General features: G+C 39.8%; 1 protein-coding gene across 2 annotated transcripts in view; it reads left to right on the top strand.

Annotated features, from left to right (window-relative positions):
* The window catches only part of RRAS2 (RAS related 2), a 40,068-nt gene that overhangs the window by 10,735 nt on the left and 7,596 nt on the right, over positions 1-21,737 (top strand). For both annotated transcript variants that reach the window (XM_051620920.1, XM_051620921.1), the window contains exons 2-3: positions 18,746-18,833; positions 19,560-19,662. In XM_051620920.1, the coding sequence (XP_051476880.1) occupies positions 18,746-18,833; positions 19,560-19,662 (191 nt within the window). The remainder of the gene's footprint in view (positions 1-18,745; positions 18,834-19,559; positions 19,663-21,737) is intronic.

Raw genomic sequence — 21,737 nt, 5'->3', positions numbered from 1 at the left:
TATCAGGTAACTGAAGGATTTGATAATGTTCCTTATCTGTGAAACTAGTTTTTAGTCATGTATATTCTGCAGAGGTTGATGGAATTCGGTAATATTTGTAAATTTGAACTTGCCCATTATTGCATTTTGTGGGGTTGTATGGGGAAAGAGCCTCTGATGTGAAGTAGTCGCCTTCCTTGTCCCAGTATTATCTGCCTTCTTCGAAGTAGGTTACATTCCACACATTTTTAATAGTGGCTTCCCCTCCTCCATAGCTGCTTTGACTTGTTTTGTGGGAGGACTTGAATATTTCAACTGACACACCAGAAGCCTTCTCCCAAAAAAGGAAACTGATAATAGAATTGTTCACTTTGAGAAGAATTTGAAAATAATCTAATCTGTGCTGACTGGATGTCTGTTCAGTGTAATTGTTACCCAGGGTCTTAAAATCCTACTGAGTTAGGGATTTTGCTCAAGGTTTAAGACTTTGGGATTTTTATTTTTTTTTTTTTCACCTTGAAATTCTGTGTTCTGTGCATATCTTCAGTTTAGAAATATTTTGAAGAAAATAAACAAAAGCCCTGCTGCATCTCTTTGTGTAATCTCCTCAAAAAGGTGCTGGCCTGCCTCTCTACGTGAGGGGAAGGTGGTGATCTGGAATAATTTGTTCAGGGTGATTGCAGAAGATGAATAATTTAAGCTGCAGTCACTTGCTTCAGACTAGATAATTGAGACTGAGTTTTCTAACAACTGAGCAGCTGACATTAAAACTTAAAAATATCCTGCAGTGCATGTACTGTAGCTAACTGCTGTGTACATGAGTACTCCCATGCCAGTGGAGTAGCCTGAGAAATTTCAAAGTATTTCGGCATTTGCCCAGTGCTAGTAGTTATTGTGAGATGCTGATGGGATTGCCTAAACACTGTGCAGCTAAGTACCTTTCTGCAACCTCTTCCTTGAATGGATTGTGTACCTCTGGCCTCCCCACAATCTAGAAGATACATGAAGCGTAGTTATTGAAAGGGGCTTGTGCTACTCGATATTCATGGGCAAAACTGTGTGTCTGCTAGTTCTGTTACTGCTGACTGAACACCTCTGGAGTTGGAGCGCTGACTTTTTGTTGGCTTCCACCCTACTGCTTTTAAGTGTGGGCTGTCACAAACCGGTGGCTACCAGCTCTTCTAGCAGTGGGCCGCCATAGTGATTTGTAGCAAGATATCCCTAGATTTGTCATTATGTCTTGTCTTCAGGATCTGACAATCCTGAAGCACGTGGGCTGTCAGTCCCCAGACATATTTGAAGTATTTGTTGCAACTCTGCTTTCTTTCTAAAAAAACTCCCAAACCAAGAAAACCAAAAACTGCAAGGGATTAGTCTGGTCGTCTTTCTGTTCAGCAAGTTTGTAATGCACATGGCCCATCTAATCAGGTTTGAGTTTTGGTCAGCAGGAAAGGTTGCTTTTACCACGTGAACAGAAAATGAGTCTAGAACACTTACAGTTTAAATAAAAATATGTTCCAGGGCTGTAACAAAGCTCAAAAGGCAACCTTCTTGCCTTTAATTGGTAGCATCCAGCCTGTCCTGGTAAATAACATTAGCTTTGCTGCGTGCTCAAAGCTGGCAGAGCGTGTGGTGAAAACTCTGTGCTCAGAGGTGAGTTCACACTCGACTACGTACAAGTTAACCAGCAAGAAGATAAGGTGTTCTGAAGGGTTTCTGCTTGTCATAGTGATGTACTGTCTGTCCAGAGACTTTACCTCTGATTACTGGAAATCTGAGTAACACTGAATAGTCCATTATTCTAAGTATGATGAAGTTGAAGAACCTGTTTCTAATCTATAAAAAGGAGAGAAACTAATGTGCTTTCCTGTTGTTTCGGTGCAGAAGGCTGGCTGCCTGTGCATTCCACACTCTGTTTTCTCTTCACTGAATGCCTTTACCACAAGATCACTACTCAGTAGAATATGGGAGCGGAAATAGCAGTAGGGTGGTTTTTTTAAAAAACCAAAACCCTCTGATCAAACCCCATGCATTCTAAAACCTTCTGAAAGCAGACAAATTGGAAGTCTTTGCACACTGCTCACAAACTTTAAGATGGCATTCACTGTACTGCTACCTTTCTGCTTTTAAACAAAGTGTTTGCATAAGTTCTTTGCTCAAGAAAGCAATCCAATAATGATGTTCTCTCCTTATTTAAAGTCATACGTTGTTGTGTGTGCCTGTCAGACCAGTCAAGAATATTGCGCATTATGATTTGAGTTTAGAAGTTGCTGTATAGATAATTTTCTTAAGGAAAATGAGTGGGCTTAGGTGGAGGAGTATGTTCTTTCCTCAGGACAAGGTGTCTTCCTTGCTAGATGTATGATAAAGCCCCTCTTTCAAGTGCTGCTCTTGTTCCTCTACTAAAGGGCTGCCATATGCTGTGAATTTGGTTAGTTTGGGATGAGTTCTTCACTTCTGTACATGCTCTGAATTAAATTCAGGTATTTTGTTTATTATCTGCATAGTTTCTATCATTGTGAACTTGCTTGGAGAGAGGAGAACTTGGGTTTATTTTGTTGCTAATGGTTTTATTTGGGGATTCTGTAATTGCTCTATTTTGTGCCACAGAAATTTCCAAGTTGCTGTCTTTCTCCCTGCACTTTGTATGGGATAGCTGATTCTTTTGGTTCTGTGTCTTCTGCACTCCTGCATCAGCCTCCACTTGGATATGATCTCCATAAATGACGTGAGGATTGAATTGATTGCTTTGGAAGGGTCCGAAAGGCAACTCAGAACAGCAAAGTTACATTTCAGGAGGAACAGTTTCCCTTCTGGAAAATCTTGTGGGACCTGTCAAGTTGAAAGACTGTAAACTAGTGCAGTGTAGCCAATTACGGCATTTAATAGTGTAAGTTTAATTTGTCATGTTAAGGCAATAAACAAAAAGGACTTTCCTTGTAACTAACCTGTGTAGGAATGTAATACTTTCTGTGCTGTTTCTTGGATTTGTACTAGTAGCCTCTTTTCTGAGCTTGCTATCTGCTCTAAGAATGTTGGTGTAAGTAACTTTTTTTAAAGGTGGAATATCTAATGAACAAAATACTGGCTTGCTTTTGTGGCAGTGGCTGTTCACAGAATGTTCACAGCTTCATTGGAGATTTGTTGAGAGTTAGTAATCATAAAATTGGGAGAGAGATAGGGACTGGTAGTGGAATAGAGTTGTCTGAATAAATACGACTAGCATGATTGAGTTACTTTTGTGGGTCCTTGTCCTTCTTCACTTTAGTCACACTTGTATATATGGTTCAGATATGTTGACCAATACTTTTCATGACCTATATTCATATGAGGTTCGGCTGTGTTTTCCAAATAATGGTGCTTTTCTCCTCAACTGATGTTTGTAAAGGAATATTATATAGAGAAGTGGGCATGTGTCCTCCTATGCAAATGGAGATAATCACGTGATCTAGCTGCTCTGTGCAGGCTGACAGCAGCTCGTAAGTTTAGGAAACAAGTTTATTTGAGAATTTATGTAAATCCTTTGTAAGAATGAGAGCACAGGGGACAGAAGGGAAATCACCTTGCTGGAAACCCCCAGAGCAAATCTTGACTATATGCTGTTACTAAACTGAAGTATCTGAATTTGAACCCTTTGTGGTCAAGCACAGACCTGTAATGAGCCTAAAAATCCAAAAGCCTGCCAGTGTCAAGGATGGGACAATGAACTGGTCAGCATGCGTATGGTGCAGGCGAATCACAATTGCTTTTTTTGGTGGCATTCTTCCCTTCTTTTCCTTTTAAAACTTGAAAACCTGCTAAAATACAAGATTGTGTTTTATTCAAAACAGGGCTAGCAGGAGACAATAATAGAACTATTTAAGTGAAATTTGGTAAAGAGCTGTCCTTGAAGGTTTGCTTGGAGTAAGTGGGTGGCTGTGAATATTTAGCTGTGCTCCTCTTAATACCACATGCCAACAGAAAACTCGACTAAAATGTGTTTAAGCATAGAAAGTTACAATGTTGCAGCAGGATGAGGAGAAAAATATTTTGCTTAACTAAATTGAGCTGAGATCTGTTGTAGGTAACCTGGTGGTGCTTCTGCACTCTTCTAGCTGGGATGGGCATTTCCCTAAAGTGAGGAGTGTGAAAGAATAAGCTACCATCAACAGAAAGGAGAGACCTTTTGGGTGGGGGAGCCTACTAAGCTCTGGGACGCCAGCAAACACAATACTAGAAACACTCTTTGAAAGGTTTGTGTCTGCAGCACAGATGGTTCCCCTGAGGTTTTTAATGTGAGGGTTAAGTAAGGAGCAAGGGAAGAATACAAAAAGGAGGATGAGCATTTCAAGGTCTGATGGAGGTTTGTGTTCTCTCGATGGTCTTAGGTTCTGTAGATTCATTTAATAGTCTTTAGAGAGTTGGCTGCTATATTGGAGGAAGAGCATTTTTATGTTAAAGCCCTATTTACAGTATTAATTTGCTAGTCAATTACTTAAGCAAAGCTGGTTTACAAGCTTTAGATGACAGAACCAAAAGTGCAGAATGGCTGAGTGCTGTGCTATCATAGCAGGTGTGGCTAGGTTAACATTTGAAGCTCTTTAAAGAGATAAAACCACTGTTACCTTTCACAGTTTGTGTGCTCCTGAATGAGGCTGTGTATAGCATATGCTCTTAGATGGATCTTTAAATTCTCCTTCCCCTTGGAGAAACCTCACAAACTGTGAACAGAGAACTGTTCTCAAACCTGCTCTAACATACTGCTAAACAAGATGTTAGAGAAGAAGTTACCAGACCTTGCTTTCTAGTCATCCTAACGTCTATGTGACTTTAACACATGCTTGTGTCTTAAACTGTGAATTCCCTAAACAAGGGATTGTCTGTGGATAGTGTTTAATGCAAATCATGTTTTTATCTGTTACTTAGAATCAGCTCTGCCATGGGAAATGATGCTGCTCAGTGTAAAACTGTTCCAATCTTTCATTTGCCGCCTTTACTGCTACCATAAATGGCCATACTGTAAAAACATTTGTTGACTGTGTGGTGTTTGGTTAGGTAGCACCTCAGCTAAATGTTTGCTTGCAGTTTCTTGATGTGGTTCCTAATACATGTGGGTTTTCATAATGTGAAAGTAAGTATTTGCACATAAAACTGCAGTTTGTGGCACGATACAGTGTGAAGCAGAACTTAACATGAGAATAAGGCTGCTAATGCTCTTCTTTAGCATGCTGTGGTGTTGGGTTTTGTTAACTGAATGATAACAGTGACTTACAGGAGATTTTTTTTTTTTTTTTCCCCCTTAGCTATAGCAGCACTTGGTTTGAGGAATAATTACATTCTCACTGAAATAAAACAGCCCTTGCTATTAGTATAGTAAATTCTCTGAAAGTATAGAAGATGAGATTAACACCTAACTGCTTAGGTCCTCTAGCTCAAAGGTCATGCGAATTACTAACACTGTTAGTGCTGTGCATGTTTCGCATTCTGTGCAGTGTCTGTAATAATTCCAAGCAAAAAGTGAGCTTCCTCTGAGTTTCTGTGTGTTTCTCTGCTGTGTGATTTTGGGCGATGCTGACTAAGAGTAGTACTACACCTGCAGGTGCAGAGATGGAAGGGGAAGAAACACTGTGGTTGGTTTTAGTATAAGCAAATGTTTTGCTGGTAAATATGCTTTTTTAAGATGGAAATTGATGCTTGATTAAATATGTAGACTGAATATTGAAGACAAAAGCATTTTTAATAAAATCTGGGAGCATAACCACGTTTCCATTTGACAGTCGTACTTTTTACTTTAAAATGTTAAGCTGCCAAGGCTGAAAATTCTACTACTGCTTAGGAGCATTTAAATTGTGCTTACTGGGGCTTTAAGAGCTCTTCCTTTTCCCTGTATGTCAGCTACCAAGCTGATTTTAGCAAGGCAGTCCGTGTAACCCGTTTACAGAATCATAGAATGGTTTGGGTTGGAAGGGACCTCAAAGATCATCTAGTTCCAACCTCCCTGCATGGGCAGGGACACCAGTTCTGCGCTACGAAATCTTGCTCACATGTCAGGATTAGCAACTGTAAAACCACTCAGTAGTTTCTGGTTCCTGAAATTTGAGTCTGCCTACATTTCCCCATTTGTAAGTTGCAGTAATAGCAGTCATGTTGTGCTTTTAAAGCCATCTTTAATTGGGAGGATAACTACTCAAGAACTTGCTTCTGCCAAGCTCCCATGTAAATGTTTGTGTTGTGTTTGCCATGCTGTTGGGGCCTGTCTGGGTGCAGCCACTTGCTTGGTGAAACAAAAGGAAGGGTCCTCCATGCATCCTCTGCCAAGAAAGCAGCTCCCCTTTGCTTGTCATGTGATTCTGGTGTTGATGGAACTTCATGCACAATGTAAAAATAATTTGGGTAAAATAGATATACTGCCCAGTTTGATATATTTGAGCTAAGCATAAGCAAGTACAGATTAGGGGTGAGGTAAGTGTAGCATAGGTATGGGCACAATTACTAAGTAACTTCTAAAACTTCACAACCACGAGTCTGGTGGGTTTTTTTGTGTTTTGTGTTTGTTTTTTGTTTTTTTTTTAGGGTATGATTTTCCGTATTACCTCTTGTATTTTTTCTAGGAACTTCATCTAGCTGTCTGGAACATAAAAGTTCCAGTACACATGGCTTTGCTTCTGAAAGGTCAGAAATGAAATGCTACATTTCCTATTATAAACAGTCCTCATGCACTGTACTGCAACTTACCCCTTGATGAGAAAACCAGTCTGAAATGTACTGATTGTCAGATGAGACAGAGTAATAACCTTTGATCTGGAAATCTGCTGCTGATGGTACTGAGAGACTCTGAAGACATTCTTCAAGGACATTAGGATGTAACTCTTCTGCAAGCACTGATTAAAAGCATTGTACTCAGCTGGTATCTGTGATGAAAAATACTCAGTATTACTTTTTTTCAAAGTGTTTTTTCCAGCTGAAGCTTCATTTCAATTACACAGTTGTGTAACCTGTGCTGCAGGTTCCTTGAACTCTGCATGTTGTTTTTATAATCTTTCGTTCTTATAGAAAGCTGGAGATTTTTTTAATAGTGGTATTGATTTGAACCACTACTTATGAAGCAGTAGTCTACATCTGTGAGACCAGCTTCTGTGTAAAATTCTAGTGCTTTTCAGTAGGCATAATGCCACATGATTTCAGGTCAGCCCGCATCACTGAGATCTTTGTGTCGGGTGTACCTCTGCTGAGATGGGGTAGGATTTCTGTCTTGCTTAAAGAGTGGAGTAACTTACCACATTGCTCTGTTAAGACTGGCTGACAATGACAGAGTCCGGTCTTTTTTTCTTTCTCTCTGTCAGAATTGGATCTGTTGAACACTGCGTAAGTGGTCAAACAAAACAAAGGGACTGCTTGTGTGCTGGGAAGCTCTGAACACACTGGCCCTAGAATGAAAAGGCTTACACAGCCTGATTTACCTAGGAAGAAGTCCCCTTCCCTTCTTTTCACTCTCTCAGTTGGTTGGGTTAACCTGACACCCTAGGTTAGAGAAAAGGCAAAACATATTCTTCAGTTTTTTGTTGTTCATTGCTAAATCGCAGACTAAGGTTACAAGTACTTCTTGATGTACCTGGGTTAAAAACTTGACACTGAAATGTCAGTCTCTTGGAAAAACCTCTCTTTGTTTTGGTGAGTGGAAAGCACATTTTCATCGTAGAATACAGTGTGATGCCTGATACAGATGTGCAAAAGCAGCTGTTGTTGGGGCATGGCAGGTATTCCCTGCTGCTGAGCTGCCTGTGGCAGGTGGGACTGTGGCATGGAGCTCCCACTCATGGAGTCCATCAGCCTGGTTTGGTGTGGCCTTCAAGACATGTTCAGGTGCAAGGAGAATTCACTAAACTGCTTTGTCAAAAAGTGTACGTTTAGTGTGCTGTCGCTGTTGTAGCATGAACTTTTTGTTGATAGCTTGCCACTTGCAAGCAGTTCAGATACCATTTTCTAAGGGGAAGTTGCCTTCTGTGTTGACTTCAATTGATTTGGCCACACATTTTGCCGTTGTGTGCATCGTGCAGCTCCTGATGTTGGCACCCCGTAATGATTAACACACTTTCAGGAATTCTTGTTATTTTGTAGGTAGATGACTGATTCTTTCAACATCATTTATGCATGACTCAAAAAGACAACTGCTTTGTGTATTTTACTTAGCTGGGTGAGAATTTTGAGGGAAGGCTGATAAGAATTAGTCTTACTAATGAAAATGGATGGCTAAGTAGAACAGCTGGCATTTCAGCATTCTTGGCACTTCTGGTTATGACACTTTCAAAACTTAAAGATGATAGGAATTGTCTGTAGCCTGTGAAATGAGTCTAGACAGTCTAGTCTCAGGCTAAAAGGTTGGAGTTGGATAAATACATAATTTCGGCAAATAAAGCTATTAGAACTGTGCTTATATCTAGTAAGAGCTATTGTGTCAGAAGATAAGTGCTGTTTTATAGCTTTTGCCTAAATAATTAGCTTCTAATGATTAGTCAATAAATCTTTGAAAAATAAAGTACTCCACACTTCACTAATTAAGCTGAATGTTTTCATGTTGGATATTGTCCAAGCTGATGTTCAGAAATTCCATGGGATTAACTGTGGCAATGGAAAAAAAAATGACAGGACAGGAAGGAGTGTATTGCAGTCTGTGACTACAGTGATCTCGTAGTATAAATGAACTGTGTCACTGGCTCTGAAAGAGTAGTCTTAACTTTTAATTACATATGTGCTAATAATTCTGTGTCTCTTACCTAACAAAACAAGTGATACGATGAAAGCTTCTAGAACCTTTTAACTTTTTGGTTCAGTCCCTTTTTGGCACTTTTATAATGTATACATGTATGTAAATTATATGTAAACTATATATATAATTAGAGGGAATGTTGGCGGAAAAGACATATTAGTAATATGCTGTGAGTTTTCCTGAGGTATCTGGACGTTTGAAGGTGGTTGCAGTTAGCTAGTGCTTGGGTGGAAGATTTTGTTAATTTTTAGTTAGTGGATCAGGCAGTTCAAATTGCTGATGGTGGTGCAGGCAGCATGCAAGGAACCATGGTGGAATGTCAGCAGTGGGGATGACAAAACCTCCTACTGGCAGGAAGTTGCTAACGTAGTTTAATGGTATTGTGAAATACTATGTGAAATATTTAATCCTAACTTGAATAATTCTAGAAAACGGTAGGCTCTGGTTTTAATGGACTAGTTAACCTGGCTGTATTTCTCTGTTAAACAAATGTTTTAAGAGGAAGAACATGGAGAACTTACCCTCCTTAGACTTTGTGCCTTGCTCTTTCTGCTTAACTGTGCTCCACTTCCACGTCTGCTCCCAAGTTACTCTAAACCTACACAGCTGACAGTAGTGCCTGGAGTTACAGAGAACTGAAGTGTTTAACAGTGAAGGTAGGAAAAGGTTTTTTACTACCTTACTACTTTCAGAATAAGAAAGGTATTAACTTCAGAAATTTTTTACCTTAGCTTGCTGTGTAGTCCTAGGGCTCAAACTTGTTCAGGTATTTAAGATGGGAAGTGGGAATTGACATTACTAAAATCCACTGTGGTTGCTGAAGTGAGGCTTTGTTCTACTGGCTTGTTTGGGCTAGAGAACTTCTTACTGCATTAGTATAATTATCAAGATCTGAATGTTTTTAACTTAGCCTAGACAATCCGAAAAGTCCAATAAACAAGCTTTTTTTTTTCTTTGCTACTTCAATGTATTTTAAAGGTTCTGATTTGACATGAATACATGCACTCTCCTTAAGAGTTTCTTTTTAGTTAACTGAAGAATTAACTTCTCTAATATGCATTTCAGTTCTTCCAGTACATTCCTTAAGGAGTTGTGAAGTAGCTTCTTTCTTAATAGACTGTAAATGCCCTAAATGTGGGTCTCCTCGTAGCTTCTAATCTGAGGCCTGTTGCTAACTGTATTTTAGTTAGGTTTAAGTTGCTGCAGAGCTATTTTGATTGATTCTAAGTGTTACTGTGTTTATAAAACAAAAGCTCTTATGTGACACAATGTTACACCATGTATCTTGAGATGTTCTAATGATGTCATGTGTGTGAGAAAAAAGTATTCCAGTAACTTCTGCATCATCAGGGGATTTTTTGAGGAACTTCACTCTCTTTATACTTACAGCTCTATTCCCATTTTCTGGTTATACAGATATCCTAAAATCAGTTATGTGGTTTTTAAAAAACATCATGGGCTTATTGAGGTGAGAATAGAGTTCATCCTCAAGAGCTTGTGGGAGCTATTATGTTAAAAACTGTCTGAACCTGATAAAATTTTGTGGATTAAAAGATAGTATGTAGTGAAAATTTCAAACATTCTCTGAATTGCAAGTGGCCAAGATAAGGAAGATTAAGTACGTAGTGTGTTCATAGTTCTTGGGAATATTTTCTGTGAAGCAAAAATGAAATTAAGACTGACCTATACTTGCAGTAAGGGGTACATGTACATGTTACAGTCAGACATGTTTCGACTTGAGAAATTGCATAGCTGGTTTCAAAGAAGTTGGTAAGTGCTTGCTGGCATTGAAAGGCATTAATTCAAGGCATTACAAAGAAGTCTTAACAGACAGTGAAGGTGTATGTTCTCTGATTGTGAGTAGTGAAAACGGCCTCACCAGAAAGTAGTTGAGAGGCCAAAGTTTAATGCATATTTTGCCTAGAGCAGGTCTCTGTGTACTTGGTGTTTGGTGTGGTTTGATTCTGAGATAGTTGAGAATCATAAACCAGAGGCAGATGTTCACAGGTTGGTGAGCTGCTAGCACTGAGTTGATGTACAGTGGGGAGAGCTATAAGCTAGTAACCGGATGGAGATGCAAGCACAGCGCAGAACCAGTTTGAGTTTGAAAGGTGAAATCTGGTTTAGAAAAAGTATCAATCTACTATTCTTAAAGGAAATTAGTATTGTGTTATGTTTGGCTACTTGCAATAAATAATGCCCATGTACTGAACACAAATTTGGTAATAGTTTTCTTTCTCTGATGTGCTTATTCAGTAATCACTGTATATGGAAGTGTAGGGAGTGGAGAAAGGGAGAGAGAGTGTGTTGCTATGTAATAGGACTGATTGATGCTTTGCTTAGTGTTTCTGGCCGAGCACAAGCTCTTGACAATCCTTGCATTGCATAAACAAGTTATGGGGAAGACTTAGGTATACTTAACAAAGTCAGAGACTTTGTATCCTACCGCATCTCATTCAGAATTTTAGATTTGTATCTCTTCTGTCTTCTAATGGGTGCACTCTGAGGCTGCCATCGATTATTCAAGAACTCAGCATTCTCATTCTTCAGTGGAACCATTAAGATTTGATTAAGCCTGTGCTTAATCATAAATACTGGTATTGCATGTATATATAATGCTAGTTCTTCAGGAACAAATAAATAAACTTTTCAACTTGTGTATTAAATTCCAAATGGTTTAGCTTGTATATGGCTCATGACATGTTTCTTTCACTGTAGCTTTAGTTCAGTTCTCTCCTTTCTTTGTATTTCAGTTTTCACTGCTCAAATTATTACGTGTTTCACATCACTGGATAGTTGCAGTAATTGTAGTTACAAATGATGTCTGTTTCCCTGGATACCCATAACAATGCTGGCACTATACATTAGAACAGTGGGAAGCAGGGTAAGTTGAGGGAAGCATCACTGATTGCTTACAAGCATTGTTGATCTTTCAATTTATATTTTTTGGAAGAAAGAAGTAGGTGCTCTTACAGCTTGCATAATTAAAATAAATAACTTAAACATTTGTATGAATATGGGATAATTGGAGAAGGATACACCTGGCCTTCTGTAGCACAATGCAGTGTTTTATACATTATTTCTGCAATCTGGTTTTCCTCTAGTATATTTCTAGACCTTTGGTCCCCCGTGCTCCCCAATGTCCAGGACCAGAGTCCTTCCCCTTGTTTTGTGAAGTGTAACTCTCTATGCCAGGAAAGCATGCTTAATGCTATCTCAAGCACTCCTGTTTAGGAAGATGCTGGTTTGATGTGGGCAGCTCTTGCAGTCATTCTGATATTGTTTTGTTCAGTGCCTGAGCCCTCTGCAGAGGTGCCTACTCCCTGTTGTTGACCCCAGCAGCATCAATCTCCCACTTGCCAAAGACCCACCAATTATAGACCTGTGTGGAAGCATCAGGCCCTAGTGAACCACCTTCTCTTGGGGAGGTACATGTTAAGTATTTAACAAGCTTGTCAAAAGCTATTTAATGAGCTGTGTGCTTTTTGATTTTGGGTTCTGTAAAATAATAAACTTGTGTGCTTTACTGTGCCTGTTGCTTTATTCTGGAATGCAGTCTGGGTTTAAGTGTGCTGCCAGAAGTCAGTTCAGGTTTTTTCCTGCATGTTTTCCTTGTTTTCTTGTCAGCCAACTGAAATATTTCTAAATAAATTACTTTAGGAGGCTTTTTTTGTGGTGTGAAAGGAGATTCTTCAGTTAATCTCTTTGGGTTCTGAGGCCCAAACTGCTGCTTTGCTTAATCACCAGTTCTGCTGGGCAGCTTAGTCTGGGATTGGTGCCAGTGTAGTGCTTGAGCAAGGTGCCATATTACTGCCACCTGTCTTCCAGGAACATGTCTGTGGTTAACCTGTTTCTACTTCTCTAGGAAGAGGCATGGAAATGTGAATTAAAGCTCCTTGAAATAGTTGCTAACCTCCTCTGGAGCCTGGCTGCTGGGTCACTCTACTTAGGTAAAAGGCTTGAAGGCAGAGGCTGTAACATTTTCATGGGTAGCAAAGCAGTGAAGCTTACTGATTTATTCAGTCATTCATTTAAATTTTTGTCTGACAAAGCTTTTATCATGTAACCAAGTACCTCTAGCAGAAGAGTGTTCACTTACAGTCCTAGTGCCCTGGCCAGGGCACTATAGTTCTGGTCTTAAACTCTGGCACCGACTTTGTCTTTAACTTGGAACAATATCAGAAATACTAAATAAAATGAGAAAAAGTGTTCAGAAAGAGCTTGGTCAGGTTTCTGTCTTTCTGGATGAAGTATTTCTGATCTGATCAACGTGGTAATAGGGCTGTAGCTGATACTGTTATTTGTTCTATGCCCATGGTGTGAATACACCTTGCTAAGCATCCCTAATTGCACTTTACATCTGTCAAGTGGGACAGGAGCAAACAAGTGTTGTTTGTGAAGTGTAAAGGAAATGAGGAAGAAGCTAGAAAAGAGGTTATAATGTTAGTGGTAGTCAAAGGAGAAACGGCCAAAAGAAAATACCCTGTCAAGTAGCACTTGCTGCATAGGAGATGTCTTGGCTCAAGTGTAAAGCTCAAGTTTTGGAGTGTAGCTTTCACCAACATGTTTGTTTAAAGTTCTGACTTACAAATTATAGCTGGGAAGGATTTTTGGGCTATTTGCAATACTGAAATTGTAGATGTTATTTAAATCCAGAGCTGGTCTGTAACTTCAGCTGGAGGGTGGAAACCCTTGTGTTTCCTTGCATCTGCTGGGTTGAAACCAAAAATTTAAACGTGAAAAAAATTTCAATAAGCAACTACTGACTTTTTGAAAAATTAAATGTGTATTTAGTAAATACAAATGGAGATGATAGAAGAAGCAAGAATGAATATATGTTTTGACATGTACCACGCCTTTAACTTACTCGTAGGGGTGTGCTTTCAGTGTGCTGGGCTATCTTTTGTTGCATGCACTTCAGGCTTTGAGCTCATTATTCAGCCAGCCTCTGGACTGCAGCATATAGCAGCTCCCTGTGCATAGCATCTGACTTCTCTCACCTAAAAACATAAATGTTGGTGCAAAAGAAGGTAATCCAGTGGTTTTTCAGTTTGTGGACTGTTGATGACCTTATGGAGAGTAAATAAAGCTGCATAAGAGCTGTGAAGCTTCACAGGGGTTCTCCATCTTTCTTCACTTAGTTGTTTTTATTAATTTATGGAGTGGGACTCCTGAGCTTGTAAGTGAATATAAGTAATGGAGGAATTCCCTTGTGTGTATGAAAGGCAGCATTACCAAGGCGGGGGAGGGGGGGGGGGGAAGGTGGTAAACTGAAAGCAGACTCCTTGCCAAAAGGCTCAAATGATTGCAACAATGATTTAGGGATTACTATAACCTTAAATGGAGAGAGACTGCTAGGGCACTGTTCAGTATAGTAGTGTCATCGTTCCCGAGCACCATGAGTAGAAACTTCTGCAAAGGTCAAGAAATTCTGTTTGAAACAGATCTTTAGTTGAGAAGTGTGTGTACAGGAAGGGATTGTGGTGGTGGACTGCCCAGCTGCAACTGATGTAGGTGGTATGAGGCTTTCTGTTTTTGTTTGTTTGTTTGTTTTTCTTTGTGTTGTTTGTTTTTTTTGGTGTAATTTCTTTGGTTTTGTTTTGTTCCTCTGTGAAAGGGCTTCTGTCCTTGGACTTGATTGCCTCAGCAGTCTTAGAAAGAGGAAACCTAGAAAACTTGTTGCACAATATTTTGGGTAAATTGAATGGTTGATGAGACTACTAGGCTTGGCTTCTCATTTCCCTTCTAGGAGGTGGGTGGAGGAAGCATTGATTTTGCTAGTGATTAGGAGTGGTGTAACAGAAGAGCATGTTCAAGTTACTATCTGAATAGAAATTTAGTTTCTCTAATTGTTTCCTGCAGGCAGTGGCCAACTGCAGTGGAGCCAGCTGAATGAGACTTAGCTCCTCCAATTCTTCACAGGCTCAACTGATCCTGTAAGAGTGGATCTGACAGCCTGGTCTGTAATGGGTCACCCTAGAGAGTGGTCCAGTGTGTCTTGTGCCATCTGGGACCTGAGACATGTGCTGTAGCTTTCTAGCATTTTGTAGTTTAGCAGAACAACTGCTTTCAAGTGTCAGGACTTGCATATACAGCATTCATAAAGGAGATCACAGAGGCCAGGCCTACGTATTTTAATGCTGGTGTGTGCATTTTCCTCTGTTTTGACTGGTCCTGGCGTTGGTTTAAAGTCAGTAGTCTGGCACTGGTTTGCATCAGTTGGAATTACCCTTCTGTTAGTCTTCTAAGCAGTTCTGCCACAAATGAGCTTTACAGAGCTACTGACACTGGAGTATGTTCTTGGGCTTGTAGGGTGTACAGGCACCTTCCCACTGTTGCAAGGTGGCACTCAGAAATAAAAAGTATAGTTTCATGAAGCAGTTAAGGATATGTTCTGCCATCCCTTAATTCTTTAAACACTGGCTGTATAGCAGAAGTAAGCTACATTTCTGCTCAGATTGATAAATACTGCATCTGCTACATTTAATTTTCATAAATCAGCCTTGACTGAATAAGGCCTGCAAGCTGTGGTTGATGTGCTCCCTGTAGCACATAGTCCCAGTGCAATCTGGGAAGGCTCCTTTAAAACAAGCAGCTATTTCAGGCACATTAGTTTAGTCCGGTGCCTGGAGGTAAACCACAACGCTAATTGCCTTGCAGACCTCTCCTGTAGTGGCTGTGACAGCAGATTTGGCAGCGCAGCTCCATAGGAGGGAAGAAATTGCTCATAAGAGACTTGCTAGATGGGGGAGCTCTGACATCTGCTCATTCTGATTTTGAGATGTTCCTGATGCTGGATCAGGGCAACTTAGTCTTTTTCCATATTTTAAGTGAGGAACTGTGCTCCATGTCTCTAGTCTGTCACTCTCACTTTGTGTATAGTTTCTTTTATTTAAAACAAACACCTTCTTCTCTTCCCCGCCCCCCCCCCCACCTCCCATCTAACCTACCAAACAAAAAAAGAAAAACGAAAACCAAGGGTGGAGGGAGTCACAGAAATGCCTTAGAGATTACAAAACATGTTGCAGTTCTTGGCACTTGGATAGTTAATAAGGAAAATATGAAGAGTCCCTCTGAGATTATTACAGTTTTCTTTTTCTGACCTCAGTGAAAAATTCTGCCCTTGTTGGATGTGAACTTGCTGTTTTAGGTGGTCTACTAATACTGATTTATGAGAGTGAAATAAACAGCATACTTTACAGCTTTATAGATGCAAAGGCTCATAGTAACTGACTTCTGCAGGATAAAAACATGAAAGTTGAAGCTGGAGAGAGATGGGGAGTAACTTCAGAGTGCATGCTTTATCTTCCAAATCAGAACCCTGAATTTCTAGATATACTGATAGTGAAACCATGTTTTAGTCACCTGATTTTTTAAAATACATACTACTTTCTGTTTCCTTAATGAAACATAAGACTTAAATCCTCTTCCATGTGATCCTCCCTTCTGAAGTCAGATTTGCTAAATGATTTTGTTTACACATTTGTATGTTCACGTAAGTGAATTTCTCTTCCATCTTTTCAAGATTGTTAAAGGTTAGAGAAGACTGTAGACCTAATGCATATTTTATGAATAAATTAATTCCCCTAAAAGTCTGGGTAAGGCTTCTTGAGTCATGGATACAGGCAAAATAAAAGTTTTGGAGGCTGCGTTTTTTCCACTTTAAATCTTCAGAGAAGCAGCATAAAGGGACGATTCACAGTCAGAAGAGCATTTTCTGGGGGTTTGCTCTATGGTGAGATATTCTGTTGTTTGCAAATAGACACTCTTCTACAGCAAAACCTGGACTTGTGTGTGTGCTCCATTTGTGGTCCCATGCCTGTTGTTTGGCATGTTTTTTTTGTTTTGTGTGTGTGGGTTTTTTGGGAGGCTTCGATGTGGAGATTGCTTAGCCTGGGTGAATGTTTTAAAAGAATGGAGAAGCCATTTCTAATCCAGAAATTAGCAGTTTGACTTAGACGAAACACCGTAAGAAAGGAGTGAATCACAGCATCTTGTGTCATATGTATCTCTGGTGGGACAGACTGATAGGATTTTATCCTCCTCAGAGAGGGACATGGTTTTGGTGATGTTATTGCTACCTAGAGCTAGCCACTAACACAGTGGTGCTGATGGTGCAGAACTACTGAGGCTACTGTGTAGGTGTATCCTGAGGGGTTGGTTTACTGCTGTCTGCCTAAAATGCAAAGGAGATGTGCAGAGCTGTTCAGTGTCTCTGCTCCAGGGGTCAGCAGGTTGTAGTATGGTGCCAAATCTAAATGAGCACATAAACAGCAACCTGTACGTATGTCCTGTAGCAAACTGCATGATGGTAAGGTTGTGAAATGAACAGAGGTTATATATAGCATGCACAGCTGGTCAAGTGTGTTACAACTGGTGATGGGTTCCTCCCAGTAAGGCAGCTGCAGCTCAGTTGATGAACTCTGCTGGGAAGCCCATGTGCATGCTGTAAACCCAGAAACCTAACATGGACATGCGCAAATGGTGGCAGTCAGCTGGGTACAGTCAAGACTGTACAGTGTTGCAGCCAGCCCTTGTGGGCAACTCCAAATTAAAACTGAACAAGAATAAATACATTAATAAAACTGTATTGGTGAGAACAGAGTTAACTGTATTATGCACTGGCAGTGAAGTGTCTGGAAAAGATTAGTGGGCCAGTGCTGTAATTTCAGATGTCTTGTTTTCCTTTGTTTTCTTACTTTTCCTGTCATGGTATCTTGTTACCTTGACTCCAGTAAGTTTAGAGGACCAGAGTGGTGTCTGGTTGATATCTTTGAATTTGTGTGATGGGAAATGGCTTTAAGCAAGAAACATTAATTTTGACGTGGATAATGAGATGCACCCTGTTTTTGGTGATTCCTTCTTAATGCAAGCACAACTCAGCACCTTCCCCCCGCCCCCCCCCCCCCCTTTTTTTTTTTTTTGCTTCCTAGGAGATCATATTTAGTTTTAAAGCCTTCCTGCTTCCTTACTGACTTACAGAACTGAATAACATAAGTAGTCCTTCAGTTACTGTGGTATTCATCGGAGTGCATACATGCCTGATGTGCCTGATTTTTTTTGAACAGAGGAGTACACAGCCCCAGTGCCTGCTCCATTGAGCACAGAACAGGAGGAATTAGATCAGAGTTCACATTTATTATGCCAGTGTGCTTTAGTTTTGGGTAAAGATAATTTTGCAATGAGTGCACGCAACCTAAAAATTCAACCATTGAAATCTAAGCTTGTTGTCTTCAGTTATTGTTATCCCAGTATTCAATATCAGATCACCCAGCCACTAGAAAGCTGTACCAGAATGTGCTTTGCTCTGCAGTTCAAGTGATAAGACTGGCAGTATTTGTTGGAGCCCCATGCTTAGGCAGTGGGTAACACAGGCAGTGCATAGTTTATGCTGCTTTCAGAAATTGTCTTTTTGGAGAGTGTGTGTGCTAAAAGTGATTAAAATCAGGAAAGAAATCTGGGAACAAGGATGATCCACCAAACTTTAGTCAGCTTACAAATTAAGTGCCATTTGTGCTGCCTGGAACTGCTGCTAGAAATTGTTACAAAACTGCTAGAGAATTCTAGGAACAGCTGGGAAAAGTTCGGAACTTCCTAGAAATTACTGTCTCTGGGAATAGGGGAGGAAATAACTTATGTGAATTCCAAAAAAAATCTAAACCCTACCAGGAATTCAGAGAAACTGAAGTCACTAGAGACCTTAAAAGCTGCTAGGAATGAGAAATTCCTAGGAATACCTTCTGGAAAGTTGTAGAAGCTACCAGAAATTTCTAGAAAATGCTAGAAATTCTGTGGGAATACAGTAAATTCAGTGACTCTGCTGGTAATTTCTACAATGTACAAATCTTTACTGGAGATAAGAAAGCCATTACCTGCTGTCTTTTTTGGGTAAAGTAGCAAATAGCTGTACGCAGTAAAACCTGCTCATCTTCCTTAAGCTGTCAAGTGTAGAGTTCTGGCATCTTATTTGAAGAGTGTCCTGTATGTGTTTGTCTTACAAACTTGTTTTATTTTCTGCAGTCCTATTTTGTTACCGATTATGATCCAACGATTGAAGACTCCTACACCAAGCAATGTGTGATAGATGAAAGAGCCGCGCGCTTGGACAGTAAGTAGCCTGGCTAACCCGTGGTACTGACAGCCTGGAGCTCTCTCGGAGCCTCTGGCTGTCTGTGTGCATGAAATGGAACACAGGTAAACAACTGTGCAGCATGTGTGGGGGTTTTTCATAAGTATCTGGCTGGTAAAGCTAGCTAGCTTTGTTTTATTAATGAGAGATCCAGGCCTTATGTATGTGTAAGTGTGTCTTAAATTTGACACTTTTTTTGAGAATTATTCCCAAAGTCTTACTGCCTACAAAACTAGAAGAATTTCTATAACTCCTGGCAGTTACCTGAGTGACATGATGGAATGAAAAACGCATCACTTGGCTGTTGTATGCTGCCCCTCCCAAGTTCAATATAAATGCTTTCCTTTAAAAGTTTCAGTTCTCCCTTGTCAGTGATTTCTTTAAGGACAAACCAGCAACCTTCTCAACCCCCATCCTCAAGTCTCTCTAAGCATTCTCCAGCTGTTTTAGTTGGTTGTGAATCATCAAAAGTTCACCAAATTTTGTTGTTCAGTTTGTTTAGTGGGTCTTTTGCTGTTCAGTCAGTCTAAGAATTTGGGAATTCTAGCAAAAATCCAATAGTATCTAAGAAAAGTGATTTCTGCTTAGTTACAATGTATAGGAAGGGATCTCACAATATGCTATTAGGAAGGATTAATTTTTTTTTCCTCAGTCTATACTCTTAAGAACGTGAACTGTAGTAATCACTGTTTTGCTTATGTTCAGTTCTGGATACAGCAGGACAAGAAGAATTTGGAGCTATGCGTGAGCAGTACATGAGGACAGGGGAGGGTTTTCTGCTTGTTTTCTCAGTCACTGATAGAGGAAGGTAAGCCTGGTGTCAAGTTATTAAAAAACAAGTTGTAATTAATCTTAAATTGCTGCTTATCCTTTATTGTAATCTCAAACAGAAACATTAAGTATGTGTTCACTCTTGGATTTTGTGGTGTGGTGCACTTCTAGCACTGATGAAAACCCATTTTAAACCACTGATTGAAAGTACCTGTCTCTTGAAATAGATGACTTGGAAGCATACACAAAAAAAGATAACTCTATTGAAGCACTTCGTTACAGTCCAAAATACTAATTTCCTGAAATTGACAGGAATTTAAACTGAGTTCTTAGAAGTATGCTCTTACCATGTGATTGTCAACATCAAGTGGCTGACTGGGTTTCTGAATGTGTATCTGGGCTAGGGAATGTCTCCACACTCTTCTGAGGGCTGTGCTCACTCTGCTCCCAGGAATTGACTGGAAGCTGCATAACTGATCACAGAGTTGAGATGTTTAGAAGCTCATGGAGCGTGGTCTGGTAGCTCCTGATCACTGGAAGAGTAGGAAATTGCCATGTATATACATACAGTCACTTAATATTTTGATCTTCTTCCATTGAGCTTTGCAGATATGTAGAAATAAAGGAGAAATCCTTGGGGATCTGTCCTTCCACTTGTTCTGAGTTGCAACAGAAGAACAGTAAAATGACTAAATTTGTCTATGATGCTTATTTTACCCTTACAGATTCAATCTAGGCTCTAGGAGGCTACTTCTGATCTTTCTAACAGCTCTGTCAATTACGAGAATTAAGATAAATATTCTGTGGCATTAGCATGTTTCCACTGGATCTGTATCTTACAGTTAAGAATGCTATTAAGTGGAGAAATTCATATAGAAGTACTGTCCAGAAAACACTCTTACACCCTTTCAGAGATCTGGGTCTGTGGATCTGAGACATACTGAGCACTTGTGTTAGCATAAATATTTTAGTGTAGACGTTTTTGAAGTTGTCATGTGAACTCCTTGGTTTGTCTGAAAATTTTAAGTTTTGTTTGTTCTTCTGGCTAAGGGTTTGCCTTGATTTTAAGCAGGTCTTGGCGCATTCAACCTGTGTCTCACTTTCCTCTCTGAAATCCCTCAAAGACTTCTAAAGAGTAGTGTTTTCATTTTTGTTCTGATAGTCATTTGATTCAAGATTTAACCTTGCTTGCCAGTGAAATACCTGCTAGTGGTGTCTGTCCTGCTTCTGTGGTGGAAAGTAATTCTGAAGAAGAAACCTAGATGACTTAGTTGGTAACTTTAAACTCTCTTCCTCCAATTGCTGCAGACTTCTGAGTATTAAAACAACATATATAAATGGAGGTCCAGCTTAGTGGTGTCCCTTGCTTCTAATTCACCTTTTCTCTCACGATTGCTTTATATGGATGAGGTGGATTGTCATTATCATGTCTGACTACCTAACTTTTTTAATGTAACTTTCTTACTCATTATCATCTTGCTTTTAAATTACACTTTGCAAATCGAAGTGCAAATGGCTTCAGACTGCACAGCTGGAATTAAATATAGTACTTGGGAAGTCTGTGCTCCGAAGGAGGTTATTGTCTGCAAATATCTGTGCTGAAGCTCTTCATGTAGTGATGTAGCTTTAGCAGTGTTTACTTGAAAGCAGGGATTTTCTCAAAAAATCCTTGTTTAGTCCAGAGTTAGCTTGTTTAATACGCTGACCTTGGAGAAATGTTCTGTTTTACTCACCTTTCCTTCAGCACTGCTGGAATATTCCTTCCTGCTTGAACAGCCTTAGTACCTGATATAACTGATTGGGAAACTGGAAAGGTTTTTGGTCATTTATGCATATCTTTTTTTATTCCTGTTCTTCAAGAAATAAAATTTTATGGGTTTGTTAGTTTTCCCTGCAAATTCCTAAGAAGTAGCTGTGCATGGTGACAGCTGAAATACTGATCACCAAGAGTCTCTAGACTGTAGTTTGAATGTTTTAGCCAGAGTTGAACTCCAAGTCAATGTTTGTAGAATGGACTGTGGTTGCTTGGTTCTCTGCAACGCATTGGCATCTGGGTCTCTTCAGACTGAGACACAGTAAGTGTTTTGCTTACCCTGCAGCCCCACCGAAGTC

Source organism: Apus apus, chromosome 5 (genome assembly GCF_020740795.1).
Source record: "Apus apus isolate bApuApu2 chromosome 5, bApuApu2.pri.cur, whole genome shotgun sequence".
Lineage (NCBI taxonomy): Eukaryota > Metazoa > Chordata > Aves > Apodiformes > Apodidae > Apus > Apus apus.
The sequence above is the reverse complement of the archived record's forward strand: the minus strand, read 5'-3'. Positions and strand labels throughout refer to the sequence as shown.